General features: G+C 40.1%; 1 protein-coding gene across 1 annotated transcript in view; it reads right to left on the reverse strand.

Annotated features, from left to right (window-relative positions):
- The window catches only part of LOC108526126 (cytosolic beta-glucosidase), a 125,344-nt gene extending 115,560 nt beyond the window's left edge, over positions 1 to 9,784 (reverse strand). Inside the window, exon 1 of the mRNA XM_017866791.1 lies at positions 9,625 to 9,784. Coding sequence (XP_017722280.1) covers positions 9,625 to 9,682 — 58 coding nt within the window. The 5' untranslated portion in view covers positions 9,683 to 9,784. The remainder of the gene's footprint in view (positions 1 to 9,624) is intronic.
- Positions 9,785 to 24,001: the final 14,217 nt, after the last annotated feature.

Consider the following 24,001-nt stretch of genomic DNA (forward strand, 5'->3'; position numbering starts at 1 on the left):
GCGCCCGGCCCCAAAAAACATTTCTAAACATATGTGATTAACATCCACTCTACTCAGAACCTTGCTGATACAAAAGAATATACAGCCAGACGCAGTGGCTCACGCCTGTAATCCCAGCACTTTAGGAGGCCAACGCAGGTGGATCACTTGAGGTCAGGAGTTCAAGACCAGCCTGGCCAACACGGTGAAATCTTTTCTCTACTAAAAATACAAAAATTAGCCAGACCTGGTGGCGGGTGCCTTAATCCCAGCTACGCAGGAGACTCACTTTCACCCGGGAGGCAGAGGTTGTGGTGAACCCAGATTGTGCCACTTCACTCCAGCCTGGGCAGCAGAGTGAGACTCCATCTCAAAATAAATAAATAAATTTTTCAAAAAAAGAAGAATCTACAAACAGGCAGACCAACTCTTATAAACAACTTACATAGACACATAGAGAGGGCAGCAGATACCTTTCAGCACTGCCCATGAAGCCAACTGAGGTCCTGGAAAACTTGGTAGCAGAATGTGTGTTTGGAAATTGAGGAAGGTAATAAATTATGAAAAATGCAAATGGATTGGATCAGCTGACCTCAAAAGCAGATGCCAAGACATGTGTTCTTTCTCGGCCATAGTCACCTCCCCCTACTATGACTTTTCTCACAGTATCTGAATATTTTGCTTTCTCTTGGTATACTGTCTGAAATTCCATCAATTCCACATTAGCTCATTTTCTTAGTCCATTCTGGCTGGTGTAACAGAATGCTGTAGGCTTACCGGCTTATAAAGGACAGAAATGTTTCAACTCCAACTTATGAGTGAGAACATGTGGTGTTTGGTTTTTTGCTCCTGTGTTAGTTTGCTGAGGATGATGGTTTCCAGCTTCATCCAGGTCCCTGAAAAGGACATGAACTCATCTTTGTTGTGGCTGCATAGTATTCCATGGTGTGTATGTGCCACATTTTCTTTATCCAGTCTATCATTGGTGGGCATTTGGGTTGGTTCCAAGACTTTGTTTTTGTAAATAGTGCTGCAATAAACATACATGTGCATGTGTCTTTACAGTAGAATGATTTATAATCCCTTGGGTATATACCCAGTAACGGGATTGCTGGGTTAAATGGTATTTCTGGTTCTAGATCCTTTCAGGAATCACCATGCTGTCTTCAGAGAGGGGAATATCACACACCAGGGCCTGTCGGGGGGTGTGGGGGCAGGGGAGGGAGAGTATTAGGACAAATACCTAATGCATGCAGGGCTTAAAACCTAGATGACAGGTTGACAGTTGCAGCAAACCACCATGGCGCATGTATAGCTATGTAACAAACCTGCACATTAAGCACATGTATCCGAGAACTTAAAGTAAAATTTTTAAAAAAAGAAAATAAATTTATTACTCACAGTTCTAGAGGCTGGAAGTCTAAGATCAAGGTGCCACTACAGTCAAGTTCTGGTGAAGGTGCCTTCCTGGTTGATAGATGGCTGACTTCTTTCTGCATTCCCACATGCCTGGGATCTCTTTTATTTAATATGAGGCAGAATTCCCATTTGTGAGGGCTCTGCCTTCCTGACTGTATTAGTCTGCTTTCATGCTGCTGATAAAGACATACCCGAGACTGGGTAATTTATAAAGAAAAAGAAGTTTAATGGACTCACAGTTTTACATGGCTGGGGAGGCCTCACAATCATGACAAAAGGTGAAAGGCACGTCTTACATGGTGGCAAGAGAGAATGAGAACCAAGTGAAAACGGAAACTCCTTATCAAACCACCAATCTTGTGAGACTTATTCATTACCATGAGAACAGTATGGGGGAAACTCCCCCATGATTCAGTTATCTCCTATCAGGTCCCTCACACAACATGTGGGAATTATGGGATCTCCAATTCAAGATAAGATTTGGGTGGGGACACAACCAAACCATATCACTGATTAATCACCCCCCAAAGGCCCCACCTCCAAATACCATCACATAAGGGGATTACGGTTTCAACTTATGAATTTGAGGGGAACATACACATTTATCCTATAGCACTCATCTTCTTTATTAAAAAACACAGGACTAGAAGAAGTTGGATATATTAGTGATGACAAGGAGGATGATAATGGTAAAAGCGGGGAAATTCATTCATTAACTTTGAATAGTACCTCATGATTTATGACGCACTTCCTTTTTTTTTTTTTTTTTTTCCCCTGAGACGAAGTCTCGCTCTGTCACCCAGGCTGGAGTGCAGTGGCATGATCTCGGCTCACTGCAAGCTGTGCCTCATGGATTCACACCATTCTCCTGCCTCAGCCTCCCAAGTAGCTGGGACTACAGGTGGCTGCCACCACACCCGGCTAACTTTTTGTATTTTTAGTAGAGACGGAGTTTCACCATGTTAGCCAGGATGGTCTCCATCTCCTGACCTCGTGATCCACCCGCCTCGGCCTCCCAAAGTGCTGGGATTACAGGCGTGAGCCACTGCGCCCAGCAGAGGCACTTTCAAATATTAATGCATGTTAATAAAGACTTCCACATAAGTTAATATTATATTAAAGTCTCCACTTGTGTTAATAAAGATTTCCAGTTCAAGGTGGGGAATACAGTGAACATATTTAATTCCTTTTCTTCTCACAATCTCATTGAAATAACAGTAAATAAGAGAAGGAATCCACAACTGAGCTGAAAAGAAACAACCAAAAAAGGTCCCAACAGAACAAAACATTTACTAAAGTACTTTCCTGGGCCAACCAATTCGGAGAGAAGACCAGGCCTCAGAGCAATCATTATGGTAATTAAAGGATTATCTATCTTACAGCTGGCTTGATGGGTTTTTTTCTTCTCTATAAACAGGGTCATTTGTTCTGTCTTTACCCCATGTTGAAGTCCTAAGAAATGCTTCATAAAAGTGAAAGGTGCGACTGGGGAGAACTCCCATCATGGGTACTGAGGCCATAGAAAAAAAGTAGAACAGACTCTAGAGCTAAAAATATGAACTTGAAAGGTTGTGCAGAAAGGAAACACAAAAGTTAAAATCAAGCACACTCTTCCTGAAAGTCCCTGCTATATGGCAGTTATCAAGGTCTGAATTTTGGCTGTCTCCACTCACGCCCATAGTCTTTTGTGAGATGACTGACTGTCAATAGATCCCACCGACTTATACAGAACTCTGTTTTTTAAAGAGCCATCCCTGACTCAGTTCATAGAACTATCTAACTTCAAAGGAAGCCTAAATCAGTTACTGATATTAATCAACATAATCATTCATTCATAAACATCATAAGGCACTTGACAAAAAACAAGTAACCCAAAAGATAAGGACCAAAATTCTTTATTTGATACACACAAAAAAGAAAGAGAAATTAATTTTAAAAGTTTTTATTGTAAATTGGTCATTCATAATTGTGTATATTTACACAGTATGAAGTGGTGTTATTATTTATGAATATGAATTTTAAAAATTAAATCAAGCTAGCTAACATATCCATCACCGCAAATACTTAACATTTTTATGGTGGGATCATTTGAAATCTACTTTCTTAACAATTTTGAAATGTACTGTGTTATTAACTATATTCACTACCCCATGCAATAGATCTCAAAAATATTTTTTTTCTCCTCTCTGACTGAGGTGTTTTACCCTCTGATCATTATCCCCAAGATTGCCCCCACCTGCTAGCTATGTCACCACTATTCTGTTCTGTGCTTCTACGAGTTTGATTGTTTTAGATTCTACATGTAAGTGAGCACATGCAGTATTTGTCTTTCTGTGCCTGTGTTATTTCACTTAGCATAATGTCCTCCAGGCTCATCCACATTGTCTCAAAGGACAGAATTTCCTTTTTTTTTTAAGGCTGAATAGTTTTTCATTGTGTATGTATTCCACATATTCTTTATCCATTCATCTGTTTATAGACACTTAGATGGATTCCAATATAGATATTGTGTTGCTGACATGAATATGGAAATACAGACTTCTCTTTTACAAACTGATTCAAATCTTTGGGGTAAATATCCAGATGTGAGATTGCTGGATCAGGAACTTAATTTTTAAAATTAGCACTATTAAAGAGATTTGAGAGGTGACAACATACAGAAAATAAAACATGACTTCCTGAAACAGAAGCAATTAAATAATTCATTCCTAAAATTAGAAATATCGTTGCCAAAATAAATATTCCATAGAGGAGTTGAAAATAGAATGAATTCAGCTAAAGTCCAAACACAGTTAAAGTATTGTCATTTGGAAGAAAAGTTGAAGAAATAAACCTAGATCCAAAGCAGCACAAAATGTAAGAAAAGGTCTCCAACATTCATCCAATGAAATTATTTAAAAAGAGAGAGATCAGCATTAGTAATTTGCAAGTGAGAAATTGGAGACTTAGAGAAGTTAAACAATTAAACTCTCTAGCAGTCTATAAATGGAGTCCAATATATTTTAGATGTGTCCCCCCTCCTAAGTCCAAGGCTGAAATTCAATCAATACATCTAAATGTGGCCTCAGTAGTTGTGTGTGGCTGACGTCCACTCTGACCAGTCTAATCCAAACATCAGTCTAGTCTATGCCTACTGTTTACAGTTGGCATCTGATTGATGAGCATGGGAGTATATTTGTTGATTAATATTTGAATATCATCCCTCTCTAAGCCTATACTCTTCCAACGATGCCTACATAATTAATTTCATAGTACAATGAAAAAGGAGGGCAATATTTGATATTTTTGTGAATTTCAAATTTGAAACTGGGGGAAAGAAATAAGAATGGTTTCTGTCATGTCAACTTTTAAGCTATGATAAATTTTGTGAGTAAATGCCCACATCTCTGCTCCCTGTTTCCTTATATACCAAGAAATAAATGACCATGCTTTAAGTCTCCTTCCTTCTTTCTTAGGTGGTCCAGACAAGCAGCATATCTGTCTGGATATTCCTCTTCTAGAAGAGTACCAAGGGCAGCCAAGAGATCAAGTCTCAGACTGAGATGCTTAATCCATGGGATTTAGGAGAAAATAGAGATGAAGACACACAGTTAAAAATCTGTTGAGTGAAAAAAACAATCAGGAAGTGGTCTTAGAGAAATATGGGGCTTGTGCTGACATTTACAATGAGTAGATGAAGTGTGTCTCCAGCTCAGGTTTGTATGAATCAGTTGAGTTTTTTTTTTTTTAAAGGATCAAAGAAAACCAGCCTATATAGAAATACCATAAACTCAAAACCAAAATTACAGTTGTCATGTTCTTTTCCAATTTTAAGTGCACACACACACACACACACAAATATCTTAACTACAAGAATCCACCTTTAACATACCATGGCAAATAGAGATGGCCAAAGTCTGAGGCAACCCCTAATTTCTGACAACATAAAACCAAAGTCAAACTTAAAATCAACTGTTGTATTAGATTAACATCAAGGATTCACAATGGCATTCATAAAACTGAGGCCTTTGACTCCTTAAAAACCACAAACTCAGATCCCACTAGGAAGCATTAACACAGTAGTTTAGAATATGCTTAGGATTTGTGGGATTTTGCAAAGCACGTTCACTCCTTAAGAGCCTTCCCTGAAATCATCAGGAGTTAGAAACTCTTAAGAACTGTAGAATTGGGTCCTCAGTGTCATTTTCATAGCTCCTCTGTGGCCTATCATGGAAGTAAATAAAGTGCCATGGAGCTACCTGATGTTTTTGCGCCTCACATTCCCTCCAGCCAAACACAGAGGACAGAGTCAGCTTCATGAGGAGTTAAAATCATGGGAATTTTCTCTACTTAAAAGTATTGCAGGAGACTCACTTCTGTATGTATGATGATTTTTTGCACTTTCTTCCCTGCCTCTTAGTCTAACAAATACATTTTATAGGTTTTACACGGTTCTTTACAACTCACCTAAAACACATAATTTTCCTCCTGCTTATACCATTTATTTATTATTTACTTATTGGATTTATATTATGCTTTCCTCCAAAAGGCTCAAGGCACCATGCAGTCAACTCTAATATAATAAACATTAAACTCTTCCTTAGGACCATAAACAGTGAAATAGCCAGAGGAGAGGAAGAAAGGATCTGAACAGGGACAGGACAAAGGAAAGGCGTGATTCCAGCAACATACGCAACCAAGTAGCCAATATGTTAGGAGACCTGGTGATAAGGCCCAGTCCCTGCCCCTCTCAGTGGGCCCCACCAGCAAAGACCCTGACAGTATTTTCTATATGGAGAAAAAATATCTCCATTCTTGCAGTGAGAGTGAGGGAGGGTACGCTAGTTATTCTTCAGGGATTTCAAGAGAATATCTGAAAACAAATATACCTATACAGACAACTGTATTTTGAATAGAGTGGAAAGAGAGACAGTAGAAAGAGATACATGGTAATGTTTTATAACAAGTATTCAAAGTGTTAGATTTTTTTTTTTTTACAAATACAATTCAGGCTCAGTCCTCAGTTCTGCTGAGTGTCTCCTGACTTCCAAAGGATCTGCACACCTTCAGAGGCCAGGGCAGCACAAAACTGCAAAGATTATCAGAATCAAAAAGAGACAGGCTGTTCTTGGCTTTTCAATCCAAGCCATGTTGATTTGATAAAGCCACCAGTGAACTTCCTGCACTGTAATCCAGTCAATGGTGGGAGAAATGGTTAAAGAGTAACTCTCCTGGCAACTGATGGTGAACTAGTCAAGCATGAGCAAGGAGGAAACATATTCTACCTAGCAGTCAAAACGAGAAATGACCATTCCCACTAAATGGAGTCAACAGTGTAACTCTCCTTCTCTCAGAGTGCAAGAGAATACAGCCAGGAGAAAGAAAAATAATAATAGTATTGGCATTAACATTAGTATTTGGTGAGCACTACATGCTGGCACTCCTATACCACAGTTACATATGCTCACCTCTTTAGTCCCTAGAACAAATCTACAGAGTGAGTATGACTATGTTTCAAGTTTCACAAATAAGGAAACAGAGGCTTAAACACATTATTTGCCCAAAGTCACTCTGCTGGTAAGTGCTTGAGCTAAAATTCAGACACAGCACGAAAGGATCAGGAAGAGATCCTAGGGTGGAAAACAAGCAAACATGCAAAAGTTATTCTGTGAGTTGACAAAGAGAGCAGACGGATGGCTCTTGGCAGAGCATGCTGGATCAAGTACCCTACCTAGTAAACTATAGATAGAAAGTTAATAGCAGGTTAGAGGCCACAAATAAAGACCTCAAAATATGGCAGAAGCAAGCCCAAGTCAAAAGAACATAAGACAAACTGGCTCCAACTAGACAGAAGAGATGCAACAGTATCATGATCTCTTCACATGAGATCATGTGAAGACAGGAGCTCCGAATGGGCCCGTTAAAGTTACTTCCAGGTCCTAAGTGGGCAGGAACTAAAAGTTGGTAGTTGAAACCCACTCTATTGTCTTGTATAACTAATTGCATGTTTATGTCAAGTTAACTGTAGAGTGCCACAGTGAATCATTCTTTGTTATCCTTTTGTGATCCTCCCAGATACAAATAACATGCATCGAGTAATTACTAAATGCCAAGCACTTAACATATATTACCTTATTTAAACCTGGTAGCTGTGCTACACAGGAGACACCATAATAATCTCCGTCTTACAGGCGAGGAGGCACAGAGAAGATGAGTCGTTTGGTCAAAGTCACAAATCTAGTAAACGGAGAGATCGAATCCAAGTCTAAAGAGTCTTCCCCCAAAACTCATCTTAATAATCACCAATGCTTTGTTGCTTCTAGCATCTGATTCTGTTTACGCCATTCTGGTGCTCTACCATGCTTTCTCTGTTTTTCTGACCTCTCTTTTGAGAAGGAAACTAACCAAGATCATTGCTTTTGTTTTTATTCCTAGAGGATCAGCCTATTCGGTCACCCTCTACGACAAAGTGGAAATTATCTGGAAGAAGATGAAACATCCCATGTAGCGGGAAAGGTGGCATGGAATCTCAGCCAACTAGGACATTGTCAGACTTTTTTTTAAAAGAGCCTGGTATCACAGATCACATATGTGCAATAATATACATAATTCCCCAGTGGGAGATGTCTTCTACGTGACAGTTATCACAACTGTGTGGTAGAGATTCCTCCTTCCCATTCTAGAGGATGAGGAAATAGCAACTGAAGCTGGGAATCCCACGCAGCATGGATTGTACCAGGATCAACTTGTTCTGTGTCTTTGTCTAGAAAGATCTCCCCATATTCAAATGGCCCACTCCTCCTCATACCTTAAGTTTAGATGAAATGATGCTAGTTCACAAAGATCCTCCTTGATGACCCATCCTGAAGAACTGGTTTTCACATGACCCTTTCCCACAACATCCTATTCTCACCATAGCACTTACCATAGCAGTCATTATTTCATTGATTGATTGACTTGTTTTTCTTGGTGTATAAGTTTTCTAGGGGTGCTATAACAAAGTGTCACAATATGAAAGTCTTAAACAACAGAAATGTATTCTCTCACGGTTCTAGAGGCTGGAGTTCCAAAATCAAGGTGTCAGCAGGCTCATGTCCCGCCGAGACTCTAGGTAAATCCCTCTTACCTCTAAGTTTGGTGGCGACTATTGCTCCTTAGCTTACTGTAACATTCCAATCTCTCTCACACACATGTAGTGCTCTCCTTGTCTCTTTATCCAAATTTTCTTCTTTCAAATTTCCAAATTTCCAGTGTCCAAATTTCCTTCTTCTTAGGACACCAGTCATACTGGATTGCATATCTGCCCTACTCCAATATGATCTCATCTTAACTTGGCCAATTACATCCTCCAGTGGCCAGTTCTGGCTTCTAGAACTGTAAGACGACAAATTTATGTGGTTTAAGCCCCAGAGTTTATGGTATTTTATTACAGCAATCCTAGGAAGCTACTACAATAACTCACTTTGCTTTGTTTAATGTAGGGTTTCACATACTTACTTGACCAAATAAATATTTTCTCCATGGTAGCTATTAACAATCTCTAATTCCCTGCAGAGGGGGGAAGGGGGACATACGTGTTTTAGAAAAGTAAAGCTAATCTTCCTGTTTCACAGATGAAGAAACTGAGACTCAAGGAGGACAAAGAATTCACACACTCGTGTGTGGTAGGATAAGGTCTAGAACTGGGGCTCCACAGCCACTCTGGGTGCTCTTTGCCATTTGCTTCAATTCACTTCTCAGCTGCCCCAGGAAATATGGTGGCATACAAGATTAGGCTTGGCTTGGCACTCACTGAGAATAGAACAGGGAACTTTTCCCAATTAATGAAGGGCTCTTTGAAAAAATCGACCCAATATTTTTCCAGCCAGTAGAAAAAATGATTCTCCTTTGTAGAGGAGTTGGAGCAAATGGGTTCTAGAAATCAATTATAAAAGCAGCTGGTCTAATGTCAGCCGGTCTAAACTGATGTCTCAGCTGAGTTTGGACTGACTGAAAATCCAGCCACAGCTTAGTTTTCACCTCTTCATCCCTCCACCCTTCCTTGTGCCTAAAGAAAGAGACAAGAGAATGTGAACCCCTACCCCCGACATGTTTGAAAAGGGAAACAAATTCATTGATAACATTGTGGACTGTTCAATTCTTTGCTTCTTTTCTTTTTGCCTCCTTACCCCACCATCTTCCTCAGGTACACAGAACACACCAAAAATAAAGCATTCCCACCCCAGTGAAGGGGAGAGTGTCCCCTACCTTCTATTTGATAAGCTGCAGTGGCTGCTGCCCATCCAAATCCCACAGGGAAAGCCATGGTTTAAGAAACTGTCTACTGGGATCCTCAGCTGCCAAAAGCAGAGCACCCTTTGGCCAGAGGAGCCAGGCAATTGTGCAAACAGAAAATGAGCTCTCACCCCAGATTGGAGCCTCAGAATGCAAATATTTATGCAAACAAGAAGGAAGCAGGGGCAAAGGACACTTGACTGCCACAGCCTTGATAAGAATCCAAGACACTTTGTACAAGGCCATCAATTATACTTTCTTCCCCCAGCACTCCCTGATTCTTAACAGAGTTGATAACCCTGGGTGCTAAGTCCCTGATTTGGCAGGGCACCCATTTACCTGATGTTTTGCCTTTTAAAGTAACATTAACATTGTTTTAAAAAGTCATATAATCCTACTAGAATTTTCCCTTAGTTCATGGATCATCCCAATTCCTGATCTGTACTCTGTAGAGGTAACCACTTTTAACCATTTCTTCTGGTATTTAATCCCATATTGTTTAAATGATAGGTGATGCTTCTTACTTTTTTCAATTTTAGATAACTATTGACTTCTGGGTATAGGGCAGAGGATCTAGCTTTCTCTCTCTCACTCTCTCTCTCTCTCTCCCTCTCTGTTCATCCTCCCTCCCTCTTTCTCTTCCACCTTTTCCCATCTAGCCAACATGATAAAATTACCTTTTCATTTAAATGAATTCAATGTTTATATTACTATGAGTCTGTATGGCTCAAAGCTGAGCCATGTAGTATACATACCATGCTTCCATGCAACTTTTAATTTTCTCTGGGGTTAATCCACTGCCTGATCTTTATGTTTATTTCATTTTCTTTATACCTATTACTAATTCATCCCCACTCTGACAGAAAAATACATCTCTGAGTTGTTCAAATAACTCTGTCTTCCCGCACCATTCTACACTGTTTGTTTTTTAGGACACCATGGAGCTTTGACCCACAATCTCCTTCACATCATTCAGACAGGCTCCTTCCCCTCTCCCCTAGTCTTTCTCTCTTTGTTTCTTTTCCCACTTTAGAGAAGCACATCCTCAAATAGCTGTCTGATAAAGGGGGCATGGGACATAAATATTTCAAAACTCTGTAGTTGTTCTGGAATTATCTTTAGTCTAATATTGCTCTCAATATGCAGTTTTGTACAGGATTTTATGATGAAAATAATTTTCACTCACAATTTTGAAGGCATTGGTTCCTGGTTTTCTAGCTTCCAGTGTGGCTACTGAGAAGTTTGATGACAATCCAAGTCCTGTTCTTTTATATGTAAACATTTTTGTTTCCCCAGCCCACCCTCACTAACCCCCAAGTTTCTATTTCCGAAATTTCAGTCATGTTCATTGGTGTGAAACTTCCGTCCATTGTGCCAGGCACCCAGTGGGTATGGGTTTCTACAGAAATGTAGATGCTGACCATAGGGAAACCTGGATGAGAGGCCATGGGAACTCTCTGTACTATCTTTGAAACTTCTGTGTAAATCTCAAATTGATCCAAAATTAAAAGTTTATTTTTAAAAAAAATGACTATGGATTGGGAGACCAAGGCAGGCAGATCACTTGAGGCCAAGAGTTCGAGACCAGCCTGGCCAACATGGTAAAACCCTGTATCTACTAAAAATACAAAAATTAGCCGGGCATGGTGGTGGGCACTTATAATCCCACCTACTCGGGAGGCTGAGGCAGGAGAATAGCTTGAATCCAGGAGGCAGAGGCTTCAGTGAGCCGAGATTGCACCGTTGTATTCCAGCCTGGGCAACCGAGTAAGACTCCATCTCAGAAAAAAAAAAAAAAAAAAAAAATACCACGGAAAGAGGAGGTAGGTATAAGCAAAGTGAGGAAGGTTACTTACTCGGTTTCCCTGCATTCCCACTAAATCATTCTACACTGTGTAATGACAGGAACATAAAGTGTGAAACAAGGTATAAGTAGGTTGAAATCCTACCTTCTCCAGTTATCCTAACTCTAAGAAGAAAGAAGATATTATATACAGAAAGAAATGGGAAAAGACATCGAAGATATTTAAAGGTACATGTGTGGTGAAATAGCCTGAACAATGCATGGCAAACTATTAAATTTGGCTTCTGTTGTCATTCAGTTCTGACGCGATTGTAAATTGAGGGAAAAAATAAATATTACAATGTTTTCACGGTAGAACGCTAGATGGCAGTATTGCAATTTTTTTAGGTTTGCAAGTTGCAGTATTCAGTGCTATTAAAATTCAGTTATTTCACTAATGGCTGTCTACACCAGTTGCCCCTGGCTAATTACTACTGCTCTTCTAAAGATACTTCTCCAGAAGAAACAATCTATCTTCTCAGTGCTTCACATACTCTGAAGTTATTAGTCCACAAGTGGCAGAATTAATTTATCTCAACACTGATTGAGTTGTTGTTCTAATCCAACATTCTCACGCTTTTTGGTGTCAGGATCTCTTTACACTCTTAAAAATAATTGTGGTTCCTAAAGAACTTTTTTCTTTTTTGTGGGTTATATTTATTAATATTTACTGTATTAGAAATTAAAACCGAGATTTTTAAAAAACATTTATTGTTGACTTCATTTAAAACAGTAGTGAAGAGCATGTTAACAGAAGTTACATATTTTATGAAAAATAACCATATAACCCCAAACAAAAAAAAATCTGGTGACAGGAGTGTCATTGTTTTACATTTTTGCAAATCTCTTGTATGCCTAGTTTAATAGAAGACAGCTAATGCTCCTATCTGTTTCTTATTCAATTTGTTGTCTCTAGAAAACTCCACTGTACACTCATAGAAGAATAACAGACAAGAGTGGAAAAGGCAGATCATATCTTAGCATCATTATAAAAAGAGTTTTGACCTGGTGGACACCCAAATGGGTCTTGAGGACCTCAAGGAGTCCACAGAACACATTTTCATAACCGTAGCCCTCCTTGAACTCACTTTCCACCCCTCTCCTAAGACCTTCCATTGCAACCCAGAACCCCTTTGTATCTTTCTCATGTTTCTGAGAGCTCATTTCACTCATCTCTCCTGCACTAGGGCCCAAATGGCTCTAAGGTATGAATTTGCAACCATCATCTCGGGTAAGAAAGAATTATTGTATTTTAGATTTTTCTGTACACAAAAAGTCGTCTGACTTCCTGGTCCCATCCAGGAAGATTGGCTGGTAATTTAATTTGTCATTACTGTATTTGGGTTCCCTCCACTTCATTTTACGGCCACACAAGAAAATTTGGGTCTTATGAAGATCAAAATTGTTCGTAATGCCTGGTGTTTCTATTCACCTACCTCCCAGTGTTGGTCTGTACCAGTTAATGCCAAGATGCCTACTCTCCAGGTCTACTATGGTCTCTTCAAGTCCACCAATTCTCGGGGCTCAAACCTTCTCCAGGGAGAAGCTCTGAGGTTCTGTATTCAACTGCCGCTCATCACAGCCACACAGTAGTTCCTCTGACGTCCTGCCACCTTCTGAAGGTACTGCCTCAGAACAGTACACAAACCTTTTTATTCACGAGAGCCACCAACCTCTGTCCACTCCCCAGCTGAAAGCAAACATAAGTTACTTGCATTACAGTTTTGTCTGCAGGTGTGCTCTTTCCAGAAGTCCTGGGACTGCTAAGTATATTTATTAATCCATCCTCACACTGCTCTAAAGAACTACCTGAGACTAGCTAATTTATGAAGGAAAGAGGTTAAATTGACTCACAGTTCCACAGGCTATACAGGAAACGGCTGGGAGGCCTCAGTCATGGTGGAAGGATGAAGGGAAAGTAAGTATGTCTTCATGTGACAGCAGGAGAGAGCAAGTGAAGGGGGACTACACACTTTTTTTTTTTTTCTTGAGACGGAGTCTCGCTCTGTCACCCAGGCTGGAGTGCAGTGGCGCAATCCCGGTTCACTGCAACCTCCGCCTCCCAGGTTCAAGTGATTCTCCTGCCTCAACCTCCTGTGTAGCTGGGATTACAGGCATGCACCACCACATCCAACTAATTTTTTTGTATTTTTAGTAGAGGTGGGGTTTCACCATGTTGGTCAGGCTGGTCTGGAACTCTTGACCTCATGATCCGCCCTCCTCAGCCTCTCAAAGTGCTGGGATTACAGGTGTGAGACTACACACTTTTAAACAACCAGATCTTATGAGAACTCACTCACTATCATGAGAACAGCAAGGCAGAAATCCACCCCCATGATTTAATCAACTTCCACCAGGTCCCTCCTCCAACACTGAAGATCATAATTCAACATGAGATTTGGGTAGGAACACAGAGCCAAACCATATCACAAAGAGACTGTATAATTCAGCGAGCTGTAGGTAAAAAGGAAAAAGATATCTTGCAGAAAGCTTTATTTGTTAACTGTAAAACAAGCTGTTCTTTAACAAGAATTCAGCCCTATTAGTCATGATCTTGAGCCAATTTGAATTGCTGAAATTCAAAAACTCTGGCATTCAAAATGTTCCGCATACCTGTGTATGAGAAAAAGTAAGATTCTAAATGAACGTTTGTCTATCGGCAGCAAAGATGCCTGTGTGTTCTAGCCACCCTTGTTTCCCTTTCCATCTGGGCACACATTTTGACTACATTTTTCAGCAACCTTGCAAATGGTTGTGGCCACATCACTATGTATCCTAGCCAGTGGAATGTAGGCAGAAGTAATGTGTACCACTGCCAGGCAGGGACACTACAATCTGCCTACATGATCATTCATGTTTCAGGCATGTATCATCAGCCTTCTTTCATCCACTGACTGGATAAACAGGCTCCACTGGAAGACTCCAAGGCCCTAGGAACTCTTAGATGGAAGGAGCCTGGTTCTCTGCATCACAGCATGGAGCAGAGCCCTGTAACAGCCTGCGAACAGCCCACTTTAAACTATGGTGTAAATAAGAAATAAACTTTTATTTTCTAAACTACTGAGAGGGGAAAGTTGTTGATAAATACAATCTCTGAAAACAAACTGCTTCCTTGAGCTTTTTTTTTTTTTTTAATATAGTTAAATGACTTCAAAGTATTTTCTTGCAGAGGAGAGCCTCTTCAGTGATATCGTGTCATTGGAGAAGAAAGGAAGTGGAAGGGAACATGAAGGAGGGGCAGGTGCAAAGGGCACATCTACTTGCAGTGATTTGTGCAATGGATTAGTCATCATGGTTTCCTGCATTTACCAAGAAATTTATCTAGCCAAATTTTGACCTAAGAAGGCATATTTTACAAAATTGCTTCTCAAAAAGGCCCCCGACTCCTGCAAATAATCTGCTATTTTTAAGATTTCAATAATTCTAATTACAACTGTACATTTACTTCCTATAAGGTCTCCCAGGCTACCTAAAACATCAACTGTATTGCTTTAATATTGGCTGGAATCACATAAGCTCATTGTGGTAATACCAGCTTCTCAGGCATGAAAATGCAAAAATGAATTAGTGATCATATTGCTCCCAGTTTCTTAGTAGACAGAATCTGTCAAAACACGAGGTGCAGAAAGTAATTCAGTAACAAAGGGAATCTTTGGTTGTGGAAATTCTAACAGCTGTGTTGTGTGTGTGTACATGTGCAGGAGCCAGGAGTAGGAACATTTATTAACATGAGCCACCCAGGATTTGGGCAACCTAACTCTTGGTAGCAGAGTTTGATTTTCCGTTGGGTATCTGCCTTTTACCCTATGCAGCCTAAATGTTTCTGGAAAATCTGACCCTGGGTCCCACGTAATAACCAGGGATTCATTTAAGGTCATCTTCATATTTCATCTCATTGGTTACAGGGATTAAATTAGTGATGGACTTGAAACCCAATTCCAACAATAAAAAATGAGAGAATGTCTGTTAAGGTTTCTGAGAAAAAAGCTTCCTCACTTTTCCAAAGAAGCTATCCAAAAAGACATACTCTTCCTGCTACACCTCAATATGGAGGTTTTTAGCAGCCATTTTACAAACATAAAGAGGATCAACCTTAGGATATAGGGAAAAGAGGGAATGAAATAACCTTTGCTCACTTATGGATTCCTTTTATGGTTTAGGCGTATTTGAGTTTGGTTTCCTGTTACTTGCAACCAAAAAATTCAAATACAATAAACACGCAAGTTGTGCATATATATGTAAAGATGTGTGTGACACATTTATATGTGCATGTGTTACATCTATCCATGCATGTGGTATTAAGCAGATGTAGATGTCAAAGTAGATGTGTGCATACATGCATGTATGTGTGTATGGTTCACATGTATCTATGTATCATAAATCCATCCATATAAAGGAACTTCAAAACCTTTACTGGATATTTTTTCTAGCTGTCTTGAATGCTGGCCCACATCACTAGGCTGAAAATGAAGATATATGTGAGATAATTAATGGCAGGCTCAAGTGGGATTCAACTGCATTATTTGCATTTAGTTATTGAAGGCTATACACCCCATAAGATTTAGCCTGAAAGAAATCTAAAACAACAGCAGTGCATCACTCAACCTTTCAAAAAACCATACTGCTGTATAATTAAGGATTTGCTATTGAGTAATTTTCAAAACAAACAAAAAATGCTCTGCCCTTCAAGGTGTTGACAGGCTGACACTAACAATGGCAAACAAGTAATCACAAAACCCACTCAATACCACACAAAGCTCAGCTGCTGAGCCTAGTGCTTTAAGAATAAATGGCAGTCAGTAGAGGCAGGGCCCTTGTAATCCCTTTTGGGTGTCTTCCAACAAACGCCCATAGCTGTGGAATCGAGTTCCAGCAGCAGCATCTTTCAGGACGTTATTCACAGTACAGTTGCTAGAAACTCTGTCTATTTCATCGATCTGATTCGGATTCCTCAGATATGTTGTTTCCACAAACTTGAACTTAGCCAATTAGGTCATCTTCCCAATAAAAAAACTCTCCCTTGAAACAAGCTAACTCCGTTGTATTCCTACAGTGCATTTGGAGAAGTGTTCAAATGAACTAGATTATGGTGAGACAAGTAAGGCGCCTCAGGGGCAAAATTTGGGGAACTGCACGCTCTCACTGCAGCTCCAGCATTGAACACCAGAAAGAGAATACTCAAGTTCAAAGGCCTTGTTGTAGACATGAACTGGTGTTATTTCTGAACTATTTGTGGCAATGCGCAGGTGTGCCACATGCCTCGGGTCTAGGCTGTAGCTAATCCACCTAAGTCCCATGAGGATTTGCACACTGGAGAAGATCTTTGTTTACTAATCTTGCTTCAGGGATTGGATTTGGAGCTTCAAAAGCACTTTCCTCCCACGGTAAATCAAGCAATGCACTGGAAGCCCATGATCTGGAAACGAAGCATAAAAGAATGAAATCAAGCCAAATAAAGTATAAAAACAGAGTGAAACAGAGGAATTTTGGTGATAGTAAAATTATTTCAGATCAACTAGATTGGAAAGCCAGCACAGCTTTAGAACTGGGGGAACCTGCCCAGACCTTTCTCTCTTGGGTCCATAATTAAAGACTGCTGCCAAGCCTGGATGCCATCTGAACCCTTCATTTATCCTCCTCCTGCTTCCTGCCACCTGCAGCCCCCTTACAAACACTGTGGACTCTGATTCCTTGACATGTCTTGTGTATGTCAATTTACCTTCATTTCTGTGGCCTCTTCTCTTATCAGAGTCAAAAGAAATCCCTTCAGGGATGGAAAGGTTTAAATAGGCTCCCAACTTCCAATTTTGTTCACATCCAACATACTCTCCTGCAGCCTGAGTCCTTTCCAAAACACAAATTTTTCAGTGATTGCCTCTGTCCCTGAAGTTCAAACTTCTTGGTATCAGCAAGACCTGCATGAGCAGTTTCCTGTCTCTTTCTATTTACGTGAGCATCAATGTTCCTCTCATAAGCGTATTTAATATTTTTCAGCTTTTCAAATCTACTATGATCCATGCTCTTTCTAGGGGCTGATTCTTCACAAACGATGTTTCCTTGTCTGGAACTTTTCCTTCCCTTTTCTTGGCTATTGACCGGTTCAAAGCTACTTTTTTAAGAACACATTCCCCAGGACAAGCCAAGTCCCCCAGCACTATGTTTCCATTGTCCCTTTTATGCCTCTTTGCATAACATTCATGTAACATTTTGTTTTAAACCTTTGTTTAGTTGCTTGTCTTCCTCATTAATTCATAACTTCTCTGAGAGTAGGGATTGCCTTAATTAGGCAAGGTAAGAATGAAAGAATCATTGGGTCTTTTTTCTCATCAATTCATTCACCAAAAACATATGGAGAATGTACTATGAGCCAGGCACCATACTAAACTCTAGGAAGATGATGGTGAACCAAGCCAACCTGGTTAGTCCCTGAACATACGGTCCACATGTAAGTCCTCTTACAATCTACTGATTGAAGTTCCCCAGCTTTGTTTTAATAGCATCCCATTTTTACTCCTTGTTACTTGGGGAAGAATCTAAGAGTAAGTAGACAGTTGCCTCTAGTTTTCCTAGAGGTAACGCCTCCTCCCAATACCTTATAGATTCAGAGTAGAGAAACGAAACGGAGAGGCAGAGGGAAGAATATCCCAAAAACTATGGTATGTTGCCTTGCTCTGTTGTGTCCATGAGGTCATTAACGGGGAAAGGAAGCTTCCGAGAGCACTGACTGAAGTGAAATCGGGATTTAGGCTCAGGTGGAAGACAAGGATGCTCCTCAGAGGACTTCATCACAAAAATGGAATCTTAGTGTAGCTGATGTGAAGCTCCATCCATTCAGTGTGGTGTTCCGATGGTGAGGGGCATCTCCCTGGCTCTGCACCCAACAGAAAGTCTCTCCTCTCCATCTTCTGTAAGACAACATTGTACTGAACTCACATTCACTCACACTCACTCTGAATTGCCCAATGGTACATGGCACAATAACAGCCCTGAACTTAACGTTTCATTTCCATAACATTTGGAGCTACCATATAATCTGCTTATTTTAAGTGATTATAAAAGATTATTACATTCTCATCTCATGTGTGTTGTCTGTGTTTGCATTCTGACTAATGAGTTTGTGCATTGTAATGCCCACATACAATAATCAAAATTCACACAGCATAAGCCATATACTTGTATTCTTCTCGAAATCAAGGTGAGGTCATAAAATATGCAGTGGCAGTCAAAGTCAGTGGGAGGGAGCTTGTGACAAGCACGGATTACCTTGAAAGCTTTGTTTTATGGCATGCCTCTCATGTGATTAGCAGTTCATTGAAAAGACAGACATTGCACACACCAACAAAAAGAGAAAACACAAAGACATTATAACCGGGATAAAAACAAAAGTTCTAGAGTTTCTTGTCATGGCAAAGTAGCTTGATGATGGCAGATTTACCCTGTTGCCAACTTCAATTACAAACTCAAAACATAACACCAAGAACAACTTTTCGAAGGACCTGAAGATTGTGCAAAAGTGGGTAGAAACTGCATAAGTTTCAAACCGTGAAAGAAGGATTGATCGTTTTTTAGTTGGGAAAGTGATTTGAATATTGAGTTAGTATTTTCAAATTACAGGTGACACTTCTTTTCTAGAATAATGAGGGATAGGGGCATAGGCTTGAGTATCAACTGACAAGCCAGACATAAGGCACAGTTTGGTTGGTTTCTAGGTATGACTTAAGCTTGGGCGCATTCCTCGACCATCCTAAACCAAGGTGTTTATGTCTGTAAAACAGTGATCATCACTCCTAATTCACAGGATTGTTATGGAGATTAAATGAGATGATACATACGAATCTGCGAATCCCTGAGCATAATGCCAGGCCCACAGTTGGTACCTTGTCAAAAATAGTCATAGGAAGGATCTTGCTATTTACTCAAAGTAGTAGCTTGGCTTTCAGATGATTCTTTTTTTTTTTTTTTTTTGAGACAGAGTCTCGCTCTGTCGCCCAGGCTGGATGGAGTGCAGTGGCCGGATCTCAGCTCACTGCAAGCTCCGCCTCCCAGGTTCACGCTATTCTCCTGCCTCAGCCTCCCAAGTAGCTGGGACTACAGGCGCCCGCCACCATCCCTGGCTAATTTTTTGTATTTTTAGTAGAGATGGGGTTTCACTGTGGTCTCGATCCCCTGACCTTGCGATCCGCCCACCTCAGCCTCCCAAAGTGCTGGGATTACAACCGTGAGCCACCGCGCCTGGCCCAGATGATTCTTAAGAGAGTATAACCTGGGTTAAACAGGGATTCTTTTCCTAGGAATACAACAGCTAAAATAAGCCAGCAGACAACAGGGTGTGATAGGATGGTAATAAACTAGGGGAAGATTAGCAAATTCTCTTTGTTCATATCTTTCGCCATGTTCCTGAGTCTTCTGAGACAAGGATTCTTTTTTTTTTCTCTTGGTATTGGAAGGGTGCCCCTCACATGAGGGCCTTATGACCTACTTCAGGGAAGAAGTGCAGGAAAAGGTCAGAGAGCGGCCTTCCCAGATTTTGTGACCTGCTTTAGGGGAGAAGGGTGAGGGGAAGGTGAGAGTGACTTTTTCCTGTATCTCCTGCTTTCTCACATGCCAAGGTGTTCTATTTTGAAATAATATTGTCCTGAAATTCCATCATAACCTAAAACAAACAAGCAAACAAAAGACACCCAACACTTGTCGTCACTCGTTTTCGTATTCCAAACAATATTTGCCCTGAAGGGTGACAGAATGTGCCACCCCATAGTATGCCACTTTGGCATAAGGATTATTTTGATCTAAAGGCACTTAAAAAATAGCGGAAATGAAAAGGACAATCTGCCCTCTCTGTACTGAGAAAAAGGAAATATTCTTTTCACCGGAGACAGCAGAGAACGTCCATGTGAAAGATGCCTACCTTATACCAGGAGAGAAGAAACATTTTTGTCACAAGAGACAGGCAGTCAAGGCTGAGAAAAATGTGTACAAACAGATCTTGCTATAACTCATACCTTCCTTCAGCCTCCCTATACATTTTAGCTACTTTTCCACAATTGCCATTCTTTGTTCAACCTAGTATATCAGCACTCAGGTTTTGCCACATCTCTGGGTCTTCGTTTCCTTACAGAGGCTTCCATGGACATGTAAAAATCTGCGTGTTTTCTTCCTGTGAATCTATCTTATGTCAATTTAATTCTCAGGCCCAGCCAGAACCCTACGGGAGTAGAGGTAAACTTTTGTCTCCCCGCCCTACACTTGCTGCAATTAAATTTCAGCCCTACAGTACAGTTTGAGAAGTTCTTTATGTGGCTTTGTCATGGAGTTTTCCTAATATCCTTCAGTGAGGTGATCTGAGCTATAAAAATGAGGGAGGAGACAGGGGATATTCAGGAGGAGGTCTGACCCCTTCTATTCTAATGCATTCAGATATTATTTTTGGAAAGACAAAAGACCAGTCTGTGTTGCCACACTTACTTCTGGATCACTTTCCCCAGCTTGAAGGCAGCTTTTGTTTTATTTTATTTTATTTATTTATTTATTTTATTTATTTATCTATTTATTTATTTATTTTTGAGACAGAGTCTCACTCTGCCACCCAGGCTGGAGTGCTGTCGCGTGATCTCGGCTCACTGCAAACTCCGCCTCCCGGGTTCAAGCGATTCTCCTGCCTCAGCCTCCTGAGTAGCTGGGGTTACAGGCGCATGCCACCGAGTCTGGACAATTGTTGTATTTTTAGTAGAGACGGCGTTTCAACATATAGGTCAGGCTGGTCTCGAACTCCTGACCTTGTGATCCGTCCACCTCAGCCTCCCAAAATGCTGGGATTACAGGCATGAGCTACTGTGCCCAGCCAGATTTTTTAAAATTTCTGCCTCTGTTGCTCAGAAACATCCAAGCTTCAACTAAAAATGAAAACTTTGTTTTATGGCATAAATACTCATGCATAAAGCTAATATTTAGTTTGAAGGGCTTTTTCCCCCTCAAACCAATTGACCCCTAAATCATTGTTTTTTAGAATATTTTGATTGTCAATCATTAAATGACAAACATCGTTGGCCAAGTGCAGTGGCTCATGCCTGTAATCCTAGCACTTTGGGAGGCTGAGGCTGGTGTATCCCTTGAGGTCAGGAGACCAAGACCAGCCTGGCCAACAGGGTGAAAACTTGACTCTACTAAAAATACAAAAATTAGCCGAGCATGGTGATGCGCAGCTCTAATCCCAACTACTTGGGAGGCTGAGACAGGAGAATCATTTGAACTCAGGAGGCAGAGGTTGCAGTGAGCTGAAATCACACCACTGCACTCCAGCCTGGGTGACAGTGGGAGACTTCATCTCAAAAATAAATAAATAAATAAATATTAAAATATGTATATATAAAATAAATGACAAACATTATTACACTTCCCCAAATTGTCTTTTTTTCCACCACAATGTTATTTCATTTCACCTCTGGTCTATTGAGCTACATCCATGCTATTTTTTCTTTCTAGCTCTCTGTGGTATTCTTTTCTCTTCTCATGCACACAGATCTAGACTTTCAAAAACTCTAGTGACTGGAATTTTGTGGCAGCAGAAAGCAGGACACTCACCAAAGATCTTTCTCCTTCATGGCAACCACCCATATACATCTCCACTAAATATAAAAAGCCTCACATATTTAAAAGAACTGTGATTATTTTACCTAATTTTTTGATGCCTTAAGCAGAACTGTCTGTTTTGTCAGGCTGAGGGAAAAGGATATTTTTATTTGCAATATCGCCCACAAATATGCTATGTATGGCTTTTATAGTTAAAAATGCATCTTCTCCTCCAAGTGTAAATATTTTCTTGGGATGAGAAATCCAATAAAACCACAGATCCCTAGCCTCTGTGGTTGGTATAAACAAACCCCACTTTTTGAACTTTCAGTCTCCAAGTGTGACAGCCACAGATTTTATTTTAAAGGTTACTCTTTGCATTTTTAAAAAATGTGTTTGCAAGATTTATTAATCTGTGGTTAAATGTTTCCATGTCTCTGAAGTCACCTGCTAGGATCGGCCCCACTTTACATGTGGGAAATCATTTATGGGAAGTGAACAATATTTCCTTTGTAGCTTTAACCACAAGCTGGTTCAGCCTTACCTTCACAATTAACTGAGTTTCCAAAATTATTTTCCTGGTGTGCACTGTGATTCTTTTCTTCTCTAAGAAATAGAGAACAAAATTGCCTTATCCCAAGCCCATGCTGTAGCTTTTAAATGTCAACAACACTTTCAGTCTTCTGAAATGCTTAGCTGAACCCCTGAGGAAGTGCGCTGTAGTATAAAGAATCCGTAGATGCAGCAAAGGTTACTTCCCCAGGTCTCAATTTTCATATGTATTCATTTCCTACCACCCTTTCCCCTTTGGCTTTTTACAAGCTATATTTCCAAAATGTGGTTATATCTTGGTGTTGAGGTTATGACAATATTTATTTTCATTTACATTTGTGTTTTTACAAATGTCGTACAATAAGTAGGCATTATATATCAGTAAGAGGAAAACATTTTTCTTGAAATAAGACCACATGAGAGTAGATAAATTCTACAGAACCATCAACAGACCCTGATTCTAACCACTAATATTTTTCAAAGCAGGTTATATGTACATTTCTCTTCACCCAACTAGAAGAGAGAAGAAAAACAGCTACACAGGCTTACTGTTCTCTCTGGAGCAATTGCAACAACTGTTTGGAATGGCAACATAGATGCATTGAGTAATAAAGTCACAACTGGTTGCCAATCATTTTGGGCTAAATAAAGCTAACATTCCAGAAGCTCTTGCCCTTCTACTAGTTACTCTTTTTTTTGTGCACTTCAGCACATCGTTTTATATATATATTTTGGAAGAGGAAATGTTTGTAGGGCGGCTGTTCTTTGTGCCATATGACATAGTGGTTAACTATCCACAGTCTCTTGCCAGGATTCTCTCCCCCTTTTCTGCAGTGTCAAAGGAAAGGAAGACTTTCATTCAGAATCATAAAACATAGCACTAAAAAGGCTCTGTTCATGGAATTTGGAGAGGAGTCCTCAGCTAGAGTCATGGAGTCTTTTGAGATGGAAATGATATTAAGGGTAATTTAGTAAGGTACAACATTTATAAAGGAAGAAGAAAACCAGAGAACTGCCTGAAGGAGCTCTGTAGTAAGTCAGCAAAGCCAGCACTCAAGTCCAACTTTTTTCATTCCAAGTCCTATCTTTCTTTCCAGCATTTTAATTCCCCATTCGAAGACAGAGTCTATTATTATTCTAGAAGAGAGAGCATATTTCTACCTTAGAGTTCATATACCAGAAGAGCTTTGTCCAAATTTACTTTGATGTTTTAGCATGCTGGGACATTCAGAGAATTCTATATTCCTTTTTATAGACACATTCACTTGGTAGTTCCACTTTCCAATAGGCATATTTCCAACAATAACCAAAGGAGCACAAAAATTCCACTCCTGGCCAAAGTCTGTTCACTCCATTCCTTTTTTTTTTTTTTTTTTTTTTTTTTTT

The sequence above is a fragment of the Rhinopithecus bieti genome, unplaced genomic scaffold (genome assembly GCF_001698545.2).
Source record: "Rhinopithecus bieti isolate Rb0 unplaced genomic scaffold, ASM169854v2 scaffold_1599, whole genome shotgun sequence".
In the NCBI taxonomy this organism is placed as follows: domain Eukaryota; kingdom Metazoa; phylum Chordata; class Mammalia; order Primates; family Cercopithecidae; genus Rhinopithecus; species Rhinopithecus bieti.